Below are 14,901 nucleotides of genomic sequence, written 5' to 3'. Positions count from 1 at the left end.
TCAGCCCAGGGGAGAACCTCCACTCCCTGCAGTCTGTTTTTTTTTTCCTCCAGTTGGCTTTCAGTCAAACTGACCATCCCACCCACCCAAGAGCAGAACCACTAACCTTACACAGCAATGACCCCCACTGAGTACAAATGAACAGTTGTCACAGCAGCAATAAGTGTGGACAATTACTAGAGTGTTAACCTTTCATTGCCTTCAGCACATTGGTTCAGACACCCCATCTGAAGTCTAATCAACATCCCCCGCCCTTGCTGTCCTGTGAATTTAACCCAATGAGACCTAAGTTTAGCTCAATATCAGCATTTTTAACATGTATTACGCCAAGGTCCACTCATGGCACATATCAAGAAATCCCAAAATGTGACACACTCTGAAAATCCTGCAAAGTCTGCCCAATTTGATACAATGGAGAACTCACAGAAGATTCATTACATGTAGATTCTGAACCTGGCATAGGAAAGGCATCACCAGGCTAGGCCAACTCTTTGAGAGAGACCAGATTATCCCCTTCCAACAGACTGGTGAACAAATTCCACCTTCATTACCTACAAAATAAACGCTTTCTCCAGGTCCCAATTGTGCTGCAAAACCATGACACGAACCAACCCCTACCCCAACCACCACTGTACCTCTATTCTCCAAAAGACTCTTGACCACATTTATACCCTTTGCTTCATGTTTACTTTCCAGTTCTAAAGAAAACAGAAAATCTGAAGAGGGCCTGGGAACGAGATTTAGTTTGTGAGATAGGAGAGGAAGAATGGAGACTCGTATGCAAACAAAAAGGTTACAACTACCACCTGCAGAAGAATGCGAGAGGGTCAGCTTAAGATAATATATCCAGTGTACCACATTCCACAGATGCTCCACAAATTCTACCCTTTTCCTGGGAAATGGCTGCTTAAGGAGCTGCAATCACAAAGGCATACTGCTACATATATCCTGGTTATGCCCCAATAGACAGCCATATGGACAGCAGCCCAGAGACCAAAGAAACTATGATGAGATTCACAATTCCTGCAGACCCAAGCCTATGCCTATTGGGTATACCCAATAGGGAAGGCCCCCCCCCCAGCAACCCCCACCACCACACCCCCCCCCCCACCCCCTGCTACTCAAAAGCATCTTAGTGAACAGAGTGGAATCTGTGTTTTACCACCAAAAAGTGAGGTGATGGATAGAGGCATAGAATGACAACTTCCGACTAAGGAACTAACTTGGGCTAGAAACTTACCCTGAAGCCTCAGGACAGTCCAATTATTGTGCCAAATAAGGTAGGACTATTCAATGACTACAGCCATTGCTCTCTAAATATTGTAGACAAAACAGCAGCATAGGTAAATGTCTTCCTCATCCATTAATAAAATTTAACCTCCACATAAATGGTGGTAAGAACCTAAATTTAATTGTGCAAGACTTACCTTCAGAAGAGGGTGAATCTTGTCAACAGGCAACAAAAGGGGATTTCTACGTTTGCGTTTTTCTATGGCAGATTGCGCATCCGCTATGGCCCACTTGTCGATTGGATGTGGGAATGATTTCTGCACACGTTCCTAAAGGACAGGTTAATTAAAAAAACTGCTGTATTCTGTGAAATCAGTTAAATGTCAGTTGCACAACACTGACATTCATTAACATATTCCAATCTTAACACCAGTTATTTACTTAGAATATTGAATTGTAAATTTTTAACACCCATCACACCCAGGCCTTAACCCTTTCACCAGGAAACCTGATATCTTGGTTTGAATAAACAGCAGTCCATATGACTATAGTTTGCATTGCTGAGTTCAATATTTGTGAGTAAGCAGATGCTCTGATTATTCAGATATTGTTACGGGACAGGAGCAGCATTTGAAATATTTCCCAATGAGGAATTATTTCTTCCTATTCATTCCATGCCTTTGCCTCCAATTTACATCTTCTGTTTTCCCCTTCGCTTAGTGCGCATCTCTGTCTTTGATTCGTGCCACGACCTTTCCCTTTCTCAGCAGGGCAAAGTTGGCCAAACATCAACGAGGCACAGCTATTCCATCCTCCTCTGTAAAGAGTCCATTCCTTTAGATTAGAAAATTGCACATGTCGCTCTGCTACTTAAGAAAGGTGAGAGAGGGAAATCAGGGAATTATAGACCAGATAGCCTAACATTTGTTGTCGGGAAATTACTAGAGTCTATAATTAAGGATAGAGTGACTGCACACCTTGAAAATTTCCAGCTGATCAGAGAGAGCCAGCGTGGATTTGTAAAGGGTAGGTCATGCCTGATGAACCTGATTGAATTTTTTGAAGAGGTGACTAAAGTAGTGGTCAGGGGAATGTCTACAGATGTTGTTTATATGGACTTTCAGAAGACATTTCGATAAGAGACTGTTAACTAAAGTTGAAGCTGATGGAATTGAGGACAAATTATTGACCTGGCTGAGCAGCAGGAGACAGAGAGTAGGGATAATGGTGAGGGTCTTAAATTGGCAGGATGTGACCAGTGGTGTCTCACAGGGATCTGTGTTGGGGCCTCAACTATTGACTGTATTTATTAATGACTTCGATGACAGGATAGAGAGCCACATATCCAAGTTTGCTGATGACACAAAGATAAGCAGCATTGTAAGCAGTGTAGATGGAAGCATAAAATTACAGAGAGATATTAATAGATTAATTGAATGGGCAAAACTATGGCAAATGGATTTCAATGTAGGCAAGTGTGATGTCATCCACTTTGGACCTAAAAAGGATAGATCAGAGTACTTTCTAAATGGTGAAAAGCTCGAAACAGTGGAGGTCCAAAGAGACTTAGGAGTCCATGTACATAGATCATTAAAATGCCATGGGCAAGTACAGAAATAATCAAAAAGGCAAATGGAATGCTGGCCTTTATAGCTAGAGGATTAGAATACAAGGGAGTAGCAGTTATGCCACAGCTATACAAAGCCCTGGTTAGACCACACCTGGAGTAGAGTTCAGTTCTGGGCACCGCACCTTAGGAAGGAGATATTGGCCTTGGAGGGAGTACAGTATAGATTTACGAGAATGATCCCTGGACCCCAAGGGCTAAATTACGATTATACAATCTAGGGTCGTATTCTCTGGAATTTGGAAGATTTAGGGGTGATTTGATCGAAGTTTTCAAGATATTAAGGGGAACTGATAGGGCAGATAGAAAGAAACTATTTCTGCTGGTTGAGGAGTCTACGACTAGAGGACATAGCCTAAAAATTAGAGCCAGGACTTTCAGGAGTGAAGTTAGGAAACACTTCTACACGCAAAGGGTGGTAGAAGTTTGGAACTCTCTTCCGCAAACAGCAGTTGATGCCAGCTCAATTGTTAATTTTAAATCTGAGATTGATAAATTTTTGTTAACCAAAGGGATATGGGGCTACGGCGGGTATATGGAGTTCGGTCACAGATCAGCCATGATCTCAATGAATGGTGGAACAGATTCGAGGGGCTAAATGGCCTACTCCTGTTCCTATGTTCCTAATATCCTGGAGAGGTTTCTCTTAACGCACCAAGAAAATTGCATTGCACTGCCTGGATAATTTTGATCTAATTGGTGAAATAATAGTGGCAGCACTAATCAGAGGCACAGAACAATTTGGAGAGAGAGAAACAGAGAAGCAGGGGGGAGAAAGCGGGAAACCCTTTTAAGTCCAATAACAATAGATTACTAAATACTACCAAGCTCAAAGTCAACTTTTTGGGAAGTGGCTTTACATGGCAAAATTTCCTACATACAAATGGATAAATCCCAGAGATCAAATGTGGCCTCTAGGCCCTAACTTTGGATTTAGACTGCATTTACACTGCAGCTGTAGCATTGGTAAAAGGCAGTAAATGCACACTAAAATAGACAATGGTGCAAACTCATTACTTAGGGCATGTATATTAAGCCCTCTTTATTTTTTTCAACAAAAAAATACAACAACCTTACAGCATTTGGAGAAAAAAATATATAATTTAGACAAAAGCAACGTTCACAGAAAGTCTCATGACTGCTATAATTTGGTACTATTTTGAAAGCATCTGTGTAATCACAAGTGGCTGATAATGGGTTAGCACAGGCTACCCTGTCCAAAACAGTGTACTAAAAATAAATTGGTGACTGATGCTGAACAGTATTATAGCATCATCTCTAAGAAGAGGCCTAATTGGGCTTTGAATCGAATGCTGATGCAGCAAGTTTTAATGAAGAATTTTTGGCTCTGGTACAAGGAACCATATTCTTTAACTAGCAGATGTCTCTTTTTAAATTTACAACAAGCCATTTTAAACACTGATATATGTAGCAATTAACCAATTTGTTGGGGTGAACCAGGATGACTGCAAATACATAGCTGGAGTAGATGTCTTAAAACTTCTCTGAAACCTCATTACACTCCGAGCTTCGATACCATGTAATCCTCATTGTCAGCAATCAGAGTGCTGTGAATTTCAATCACTAACTGCAGAGACCATGACATATCTTATGGAACTTTCATAGTTTAGCATGGATCGAAAAGATCCCAAAACATAATTAAAATAATCTTTTTAATTTTGATGATTTGAGTACAAAATACATACGCACCTCAGAGACCTGGAAAGTACTAGAGGAGGCAATATATTGGATTTAGTGAATATGGGGCTGTAGCAAATTAAGGGATAATAGCTCGATGGAGCTGCATTTTAAAAAGGTTTCAATTTACAGAAATGAAAGGAGACAAACTAGCAGTTAAGTGGGAGAGTGACCTGGGTGCAGAGGACTGTAATGTCCTAAAACAAAGTCCTAAAGGGAAATTAGGCCATATATATCCCCAGGAAGAATATATAATGAGAGGGTCACAAAGGTTAAATGGGAGTTAATTCGGCATTCGAAGATGTATTTTAGGAGCAATCATCATTCAGATAGAGAAAGGCAGAAGGAGCAATTAGCGGCAACAAAAAACATTGGCGGTGTGGCCCTTATCACCAAGTCACACCTTGGCCTTTCTCCCCTAGTTCTCTGGCACCATTTTCTCCTTTGAGCACCTCACTCTGTTCCACCCCTCTCAACTTTGTCAAAATCCTTGTTGTCTACTGCTCTTCCCTCCCCACCCCAACCTTCTCCCCAAGATATGCTCCTCTCTTTCTTCCCTCAGCCTCTGCATCAAGGAATTCATCATCCTAGGTGATTTCAATCCCTGTCTCAGCCCTGACATCCCACCTCTTCAGTTTCTCCGCACGCCTTCTCCAAGCTCATCTTAACACTAAAATCTACATCCTGCTCCTTCAAACTGATTCCCATTAAAATCCTAATTGCTCAACTTCCCTTCCTGGCCTCCATTTTGGCTGATATTGTAGTGGTTCCCTCTTCTCAGGTACTGTCCCCTGCCTTTCAAAACCATCATCATTCCTTCCCTCAAGAAACCCACCCTCAAACCCCTCTGTCCTCGCTAACAACCATCCCATCTCCAATCTCCCTGTCCTCTGCTAAGTCCACCAATGTTTTGTCGCCTCCCAGATCTATGCCCATCTCTCCCGCAACCCTGTTTAAAATTTCCACCCTTCCCAGAGCACCTAGACAGCCCGGAACAAAATTGTCAACAACATACTGTGACTGCGACTGTATAGTATTATCTCTTCTCATCCTCCTTGACCTCTTGGCAGCCTTTACCACAATCAATCACACGATCCAACATCTTTCCTCCACTGTTCAGTTCTGTGGGACTGACCTGTCACCAATCCAATTGTAGCCAAAGCATCTTTAGCATGACTTCTCTTCCCAACCCCATCACCATCATCTCCTGAGTCCCCCAACAATCTATCCTTAGTCCTTTCTTCTTCCTCATCTACATGCTGCCTCTTGGCACCATCCAAACCCAAGGGTTCAGCTTCAAAATGTATGCTGATGATATTGACTTTGGCCTTGTCAATAACTTTATAACCTCACCGCCAACTCCATACTCCTTTCCCAGTCACCATCTCGAATAGAACCAAGCTGTTTGCAATCTCGACATCCTGTTCGACCCTGAGCTGAGCTTCCAACCTCATATCCTTCTCCATCACAAAGGCCACCTACTTCAGCTCTAACATTTCTACTTGTACCTCAGCCCATCAATCACTGAAACTCTCATTCATGCTTTTGTCACCTCCACACTCAATTATTTTATGTGGGAATTCTTATAATATTGGTTAATTCCCACCCACGATATGCAGCAGTGTTAAATCAGTTAAAGCAACAGCAGGAGGTAGCAACTGGTATTATTTCTTGGTGTGGGGGTTGTGGGAAGAAGAGTTGGGTGTCATGCTGAAGGCAGGAGTGCCAGTGTGAAACTGAAGGGGGTGGGTAAATAATAATGCCAGCAGGAAGCTGGAAGGAAGAAGAACCTTGATACTGGGAAGAAGAGTGCGAGCTTGAACTTGGGGGAATGGGAGAAAAAGGAAGAGGAGGGGAGGAGTACCAGCTTGATCTAAGGGCAAGGGGGAGGAAAATGCCAAAGCATTAAAATGATGTGAAACGGCTATCCAAACAAGTTCATCACTGCAGGATGGATGTAGCCCATGATAAGCAACTAAATGCCTTACAAAGACAGAGGTTTGGATACCCCCGTGCAATACATACTGTATATATTTGCATATACTTGCAACTCAATTTCATCTCACCTCCACATCTTGAACACTGCGAGGCTGGGCGAGACAGAGCATGCTCAGTAACTGTAGGATTAGCTCTTCAATGTACTGCAAGGCATCCTCAGTAGATGCAAGTTTGGGATGTACTTGTTGCTGAACCTGTCAACAGCAAATGGAAACACAATTAACAATTAAAAAGTAAACACAAAACTCAACCACTAATAAAAACAAAATATAGCAATCTTTTAATACTACACAAGTCATACTTCAAATAGTGAAAAAAAACTCAACTATCCCCACATGCAATGTTTTGTAGTATTTCAGGCTGTATGTTTTAGATTTGCTGCAAACTTAATTGCAACAAAAATTCTTTCACAATATCATTACAGATGTGGAAGGCTATTTGGCTCATCTAAATTCATCCATGCAGAAAGATCCTCAAGTCCTCACCGTTACAAATTTGGGTCTGCCATAGATACCTTCTCGGGTACAGTGGCATCAGTCACTATCATGTGCTGTCTGAGTGTCTTATTTTTCTATCTACATCTACTTGCACGACAGCGAAACCCGGGGCATAATAATAGTTCCCTCTTGTGACCTTAACCGGATATTTTTATCTTTTGCACAAGTATTTTTTCAATCTCTCAGAAGGCAGACCAAACAAACACATAATGAGACAAGGTTTGATATGAATTGTTAAGCTGCTTTACTTCACAGCACGTGAATATACAGGGCAACAGTTATTATCAGATTCACTTATTTCAATCAACGCTTGTCTTCATGTAATAATATAAAATAACGAATGCAAGACAATCATAGTATCATAGTATAGTACAGCACAGGAGGCGGCCATTCGGCCCATCGTGCCTGTGCCGGCTCTTAGAAAAAGCTATTCAATTAGTCCCATTCTCTTGTTCTTTCCCCATAGACCTGTAATTTTTTTCATTTCAAGTATTTATCTAATTCCCTTTTGAAAGTTACTGTTGAATCTGCTTCCACCACCCTTTCAGACAGTGCATTCCAGATCATTATAACTCGCTGCATAAAAAAAATGTTTCTTCAGGTCGTCTCTGGCTCTTTTGCCGATCACCTTAAATCTGTGTCCTCTGGTTACCAACGCATCTGCCACGGGAAACAAGCAGTTTCTCCTTATTTACTTTATCAAGACCGTTCATGATTTTGAGCACCTCTATCAAATCTCCTCTTTACCTTCACAATTCTAAGGAGAACAACCAGAGCTTCTCCAGTATCTCCACATAACTGAAGTCCCTCAACCCTGCTACCATTCTAGTAAATCTCTTCTGCACCCTCTCTAAGTGGGTCATCTTACTTGACTTAAACAGTATAACTCCTCTATAGTCTGTCCTTTAGCCCTTCTCTGCCTGATTTCAACGTAAGCTTTTTTGTCAAATTGCACTTCACCCAAGAGTGGAGTCCACCAGCCTAACTTAGCAATGATCCTTGATGACTTCAAATGAAAAGTTGTTGCAGCCCCAATGGGTATAAACCATCACTAGAATGTTAAACTGTCTTGATCTCCAGCACATTGGTTCAGATGCCCCATCTGAATCTTACCTACGTTTCCCAGTCCTGGTATCCTGTCAATTAACCTAATGAGAGGTAAGTATAACTCGATAGTAGTATTTTAAAGTTACATTAAAGCAAAAACCCCACCCCCTTAGTGGCATGGTCAGAAATCCCAAAACGTGACACACCCCGCAATGTAACATCCGATTGTTTAAATGCTTCCTATGTTTTTGCATCCACTACCCTATCTGGAAATCTATTCCACGCATTGATCACTGTGTAAGAAGAAGAATTTCCTGTTATCAGTCCTAAACTTACCTTTTACTAGTTTGAACCCATGTCCCCTTGTTCTACTCTCCCAATTAAATTTGAAGTAATATTCCAGATTTATTTTCTCAATTCCCTTAACTATCTTACACACCTCTAAGATCACCTCTCAAGACAACTCCTTTCCAGATTGAAAAGTCCAAGTTTCTCCAGTCTTTCTTCACAACTCAGACCACTAACACTAGGGGGGTAATTTTAACCCCTAAGAATGGGTCGGAGGTTAAAATAATAGCTTTTTGGAGCGGGACCGCATCCCGGCTCCAACTTCCGGGTTTGACCCAAGTGTATTTGGGTCCATTAGCACAACAGACACCAGGAAGTCCTGCCCCCACTTAAAGCCGGCGGGCCAATACACCTCATTGAAATCGTTGAGGTACTTCATTTTTTGTGTATTATAAAAGTAAAACAACATTAACCTTCCCTGATTGGGTTTCCCATCGCTTCCGACTCATGTCAGGTGAAAGCAGGCGGGAAGGGCCAGATCCATGAGGTGAGTGCCTTTAATGCACTGCTTGTAGACCAGGAGGAGCAGGAGGAGGTCACCATTGACCAGAAACTTAACTGGACCAGCCATATAAATACTGTGGCTACGAGAGCAGGTCAGAGGCTGGGTATTCTGCGGCGAGTGACTCACCTCCTGACTCCCCAAAGCCTTTCCACCATCTACAAGGCACAAGTCAGGAGTGTGATGGAATACTCTCCACTTGCTTGGATGAGTGCAGCTCCAACAACACTCAAGAAGCTCGACACCATCCAAGATAAAGCAGCCCGCTTGATTGGCGCCCCATCCACCACCCTAAACATTCACTCCCTTCACCAACGGCGCACAGTGGCTGCAGTGTGTACCATCCACAGGATGCACTGCAGCAACTCGCCAAGGCTTCTTCGACAGCACCTCCCAAACCCGCGACCTCTACCACCTGGAAGGACAAGAGCAGCAGGCACATGGGAACAACACCACCTGCACGTTCCCCTCCAAGTCACACAACATCCCGACTTGGAAATATATCGCCGTTCCTTCATCGTCACTGGGTCAAAATCCTGGAACTCCCTTCCTAACAGCACAGTGGGAGAACCGTCACCACACGGACTGCAGCGGTTCAAGAAGGCGGCTCACCACCACCTTCTCAAGGGCAATTAGGGATGGGCAATAAATGCTGGCCTCGCCAGCGACGCCCACATCCCATGAACGAATAAAAAAAAGGCCAAACAAACTCACCTGCGCAACATGACCCAGCGATCAGCCAACCAGACCCCCTCCCCAACCGATGCTGGACCCCCCGATCTTCCGATGCTGGACCCTACCCCACCCCGAACTGTTGCTGGACACCCCCCCAATCTTCCGATGCTGGACCCCATCCCCCCCACCCCCATCACCACCCGATGCTGGACCTCCGATCCTCCGATGCTGGACACCCCCTCCCTCGATGGTGGACCCCACCGATCTTCAAGGCCCACCCAATGTCATCCACCTCCCCCTCCTTCTTCTAATTTGGTCCAGGGCCCACGATCTCTCTCTCTCCCTCCCGCCTCCCTCACTGATTCACCGCTTCTTTCCCTTCCGACAGGGAACCAGCCTGTCAATCTGGCTGCCTGGCACGCGGGAAACCCAGAAGCACAAATACTCACCTTAAATTGAGTTGCGATTGGGTTGGGTTCCTGGCTCTCAGCTAAAGTCATGCACTAGAGATCGGCCTCATGGCTCTTCTTCGCACTGCCTCCAGCCCTTGAATATCTTCCTTATGTCTCGACAACCAGAACTGCACGCAGTATTCAAGGCAAAGTATGACCAGATCGATGTACAGTTTGATCACAACTTGCCCGGTCTTATATTCTACTGTTTTGATTATGTAGTTGAATATTCTGCTGGCTTTGCTGATTGATGCTCTGTATTGGTTGGACATGTTAAGCATCCAGTCTACTAAGGCTCCTAGATCTCTCAGCTTCATTCGTACCAATTTGAACACCATTCATCGAGTATGTGTGGCATCTATTTTTCCTTCCTATGTGCAGCACTTTGAACTGATCTGCATTAGAGTATGGGCAAGGCTCCATCAAGCTTAGTCTGCAGTGAAATCACAATAAACATCAGAAACTGCATTTCAGGATGGATGAATATACAGACAGATTGACAAATGACCTGAAGTTCAGCTTCTGATATTTACTGTGATTCTGGCACAGCCCTAGTAAGACAGCGGATTGCCAGTTGCTATAATACAACAAATTTGCTGAAGCAATGCCTAACATAACTGATAGGAGTTAACAATATTACACATTTTACAGGATCTCACAGATGTAATATTGGCAATATTTATCTACCACTTTACAATACAACAGAAATAAATTATTTCAGTACCAAAACAGTTGTGCGAAGAGGCAAGAACCTCAAAAAATGCCAACGAGAATAAAAGAGGAGCAAAGATTAACTGATATACTGGATGCATATTTTCTTTACGTATTCACTACAGAAAACCAACAATATGTCCTTCTGTGATAAAAAATAATCCATGCAGGTTTAAGGACTTTTGACATCAACAAGACAGAAATTCAAGGCAGATTTAAAGGGCTTAAAACTAATAGATCCTCAGGGACAGATGGTATCTACTCCAGCATATTGAGAGACTAGCAATGAAGTTTGAAATGCTAATAGAAAGGAAGAATATGCATTTACATAGAGTCTTTCACAACCTCCAGACACCAGTAAAGCATTTCATAGCCAATCAACTACTTTTGATGTGTAAATTCACTGCTGTTATGGAGGCAAAAGCAGCAACCAGCAAGCAAACAGCAAGATCCCAAAAACAGCAATGAAATAAATGACCAGTTAATCTGTTTTGCTTGTGTTGGTTGCTGGCCAGGACACCAAGAGAACTCCACTGCCCTTCTTCAAATATTGCCATGGGATCTTTTACACCTGAAAAAGCAGATTGGGCCTCAGTTTAACATCTCCAACAATGCAACACTCCCTCAGTGTAAAATATCAGCCTAGTTTATGTGCTCAAGTCCTGGAGTGGGCTTGAACTCAAACACCTTATTACTCAGAGGCAAAGAATGCTATTATCATTGAAGAGTCAATGAGTGTTGGGAAAGTACCACGACTGTAAACAAAATAATATGATTCCCCCCCACCAATGGCCCAAGACCACAGCATCACCCTCTAAGTAGCCCCATGCATACCCTTCCCCAATACTCCGAGCTCAGCAGCCTGTTATTCCCAAAATCCATTATCCCCACCATTACACTCAAACCCTGCAATCCAGCTGCCACTTTTTCCACCCAAGATATCCCTTGCTAAAAATCCTTCACACTACCCACACCCCAAGACCACTCTCCCACCACTGTTAGACCCAACAAACCTGCCCGCCACTTTGACATTCCAGCACTCCGAGACTCCAGAAACCCCCTCTTGCTATTCCAAGACCCCTGGACTCTATCATAAATAGTCCCACAAACAACCCTCTGCTCCCTTCACACCACCATAACCCTCCCACTGGTCCCACACCCTTGACCATCCTCCCAATGCTACAAAACCACACAGCACCCTGCCTGCCAAGTCCTTCTATACACCTTCTACCTGCCTGCAACCCTGAGCATCTTCCTTACTGTCAGTGGATCTTGGACTTCAAAAAAACATGGCAAGACATAAAATTAAGTATGTAGGTAAACATATCATAATAATCAAAACCACTGATCTACAATTTCCATGAAAATGTTGACAGTCACAATTTGAACTAAAATACCATTAACACCCCTATAATACTTCGTAATAAAAATGCAATTTCATTTATTCAATCACCATAAACCAGGGGCATTGAATGTACATTATACCTTACAAAGCATAATTCAACTCTTACTGCGGGCAACATCACGGGAGAACTCCTAGTATTATAAAAATTTAACACACTTCCTATGAATCACTTCAGCCATCACATTTGTGATATGCAAAGTCAGTGTCACACTTCCACCTGATAACTAGTTGCTGGCTTGTGCAATAAGCGCTGATTCAGTACAAGCGTTCAGAAGGGAATTGGACGAACTGAGATTCCCATCACTGCATACAAAAGCTAGGTGGGATGTTAGGTCATGTGCCTCATGGTCACCGTGATCTCCTAGAACTCCTTCGGGGGGGGGGGGGGGGGGGGAGGGGGGGGGAGGGTCAGAGGGGAATTTCCCAGAATTCCTATTTCCACTGAAATGGCCTAGAGATTCTTTTCCCAAATCGCTTTATTTTGCCTCTTCCAGGAGATCACATGGCTGCTGGTGAGCATTGAGCAATGCTCAAGTACAACATGACTGAATGGGACAGGCTTGATGGACCATTTGGTCTTTTCCTATCTGTCATTTTCATATGTTCATAGTGCACAATCTCGCTCATCACACCTAATCTTGTTAATCACCACTGGCTCCCATCCACCAATGCACTAAATTCAAAATTCTCATCTTTCTTTGAAAATCCCCCACCCTACCTCTACAGCCTCCTCCAGCCCTACATCCAGCCCCATGCTCCTGATCCTCCAACACAGGCCTCCCCCATTCTCACAACCACAATTGTGGCAAGGTCTCCGAGCATCGAGAACACCCCCACTAAACCTTCGCCTTCTCTAGCTACTTTTAGAAGCCTCCTCAAAATCCACCTCTTCATCCACGCTTTCATCTCTCCCAACTCTTCTACTATTGCTGGGTGTCCGTTTCTCCTCTGTGAATTCTTTCAGGATATTTACTATATAAATGCAAGTTATAGTGATGTGATGATCCTGCAGCTGAATGTCCTATCAATGTTCAAGGCTCATACCTCAAAAATGACCACTAGGGGGTACTGGTCAGCTGCCAGCATCCATGGAACTTTACCCCAGCTGAATCGTTATCTTGGAAAGATATAGGAAGAAAACTCAAGGAAAGAAATGCTATGTTACTGGCTCATACAAAGTTAGTTTAAAATTAAACAAAACAGCTGGATAACAGGTGGTTGGCAGTAAGATACAAGGCAGTAATTTAATGCTAGATTCTAATGACTTCAAAGGGGCAGGAGTGAAACCATAGCAGTTTCAGTACCAGAACCCTGAGATTCAATTACTTCCTTGTAAGTCTGCCAACTGAACCCCATAATCATCCAGTTCAGGCATCCAACATGCAGTATATGTCCTGGCATGACATCAGCCAAGGGAATTCCATTTCAAAACACACGGTTTGCAGGGAAGGGATGTGCTGGTCTTGCAGCCAGATAACAGCCAAGTTTGCCCATTTTATAGCTCTTCCTCGAAATAATTCTGTTCTTGGGAGACAAGCGAAAATAGCATTGTATCTAAGGAAGTGGTATTCATACAGATGGCTGGGAATCATTTCCTGTTTCTGTCATTCAAAACTGAAAACTAAAAATAGATAATAGAGTCTGCATTATGCACTGCTAGATTTATCTCCCATTTAGTTTCTGCTTGGTCAGTGAGCTATAGTTCAGAAACCAGTTGATACGATATGATAAAGTTATATGAAGTTACACAAAAAAACTGCTTTCAAGCTGCTTTCACACAACAGTGACTTCAGAAGTCATTACATAGAATTTTACAGCACAGAAACAGGCCATTCGGCCCAACAGGTCTATGTTTATGCTCCGCACGAGCCTCCTCCCACCTGACTTCATTTCACCTTATCAACATAATTAATTGGCTGCAAAGTGCTTTGGGATGTTCTGAGTGTATAAAAGATGCTACACAAATGTTAGAATTTCGGCTTTATATTCTCAGCATTCTAACAGCAGTTCCTGTAAGCAGATCTTGTCCCATTTGATCCAGACGCTGTATCTTTTCTATGCTCTGTCCTTGCAATTGTGTATACCCAACTATTATCTTAATTGCTTACTGGACTTAATGTAGTGTCACCTTATAATAACAAATTGTCTTCAAAATGGTACCAGACCACAGGCTTAAAAATTAAACTATTAAATATCTTTGTATTACTAATTATAAATAAACATAAAAAATTGTAAATACCAAAAATGTATACAAACATATGAAAGAGTCAATAATGGGTTAATTATCCTTCATCTGAACAGCTTTCGGTCAAGTCAGAGTTTTTATTACGACAACACCAAATTTCTGTTTCCAAACAGCAAATTCAGCCTCCTTTCCTTATGCTCAAATCTTCATTTACCCTCAAACAAAGCAAGTTTCTTAGCCCTCGCAATCAATTCAAGCAAACAGATTTCCAAAGAATCCCATGTAACCTCAAGTGTCAAACCCACCACCTTCTGTTAATTCCTAAATGTTTAGGCTCTTCAAAAACCTTAATTCTTCATATGTTTATAATAAAAATATAAAAATTAATGACAAACAATATCCTGAAAATTATGAAGATAGAAAGAGAGAGAGAAAGAGAGAATGAGAGAAAGACAGAATGACAGACAGAAAAGGAGAGTGAGAAAGAGAGATAGAGAAAAGGAGAGTGAGGCTGAGTGAGAGTGAA

General features: G+C 42.6%; 1 protein-coding gene across 2 annotated transcripts in view; it reads right to left on the bottom strand.

Annotated features, from left to right (window-relative positions):
* LOC137324688 (son of sevenless homolog 1) overlaps positions 1–14,901 on the bottom strand; it is a 246,303-nt gene that overhangs the window by 114,671 nt on the left and 116,731 nt on the right. For both annotated transcript variants that reach the window (XM_067989282.1, XM_067989283.1), the window contains exons 2-3: positions 6,622–6,747; positions 1,428–1,559 (exon numbers count right to left, since the gene is read on the bottom strand). In XM_067989282.1, the coding sequence (XP_067845383.1) occupies positions 1,428–1,559; positions 6,622–6,747 (258 nt within the window). The remainder of the gene's footprint in view (positions 1–1,427; positions 1,560–6,621; positions 6,748–14,901) is intronic.

This window comes from Heptranchias perlo, chromosome 8 (genome assembly GCF_035084215.1).
Source record: "Heptranchias perlo isolate sHepPer1 chromosome 8, sHepPer1.hap1, whole genome shotgun sequence".
NCBI classification, from domain to species: domain Eukaryota; kingdom Metazoa; phylum Chordata; class Chondrichthyes; order Hexanchiformes; family Hexanchidae; genus Heptranchias; species Heptranchias perlo.
This window is presented reverse-complemented; position numbering and strand designations above follow the sequence as displayed.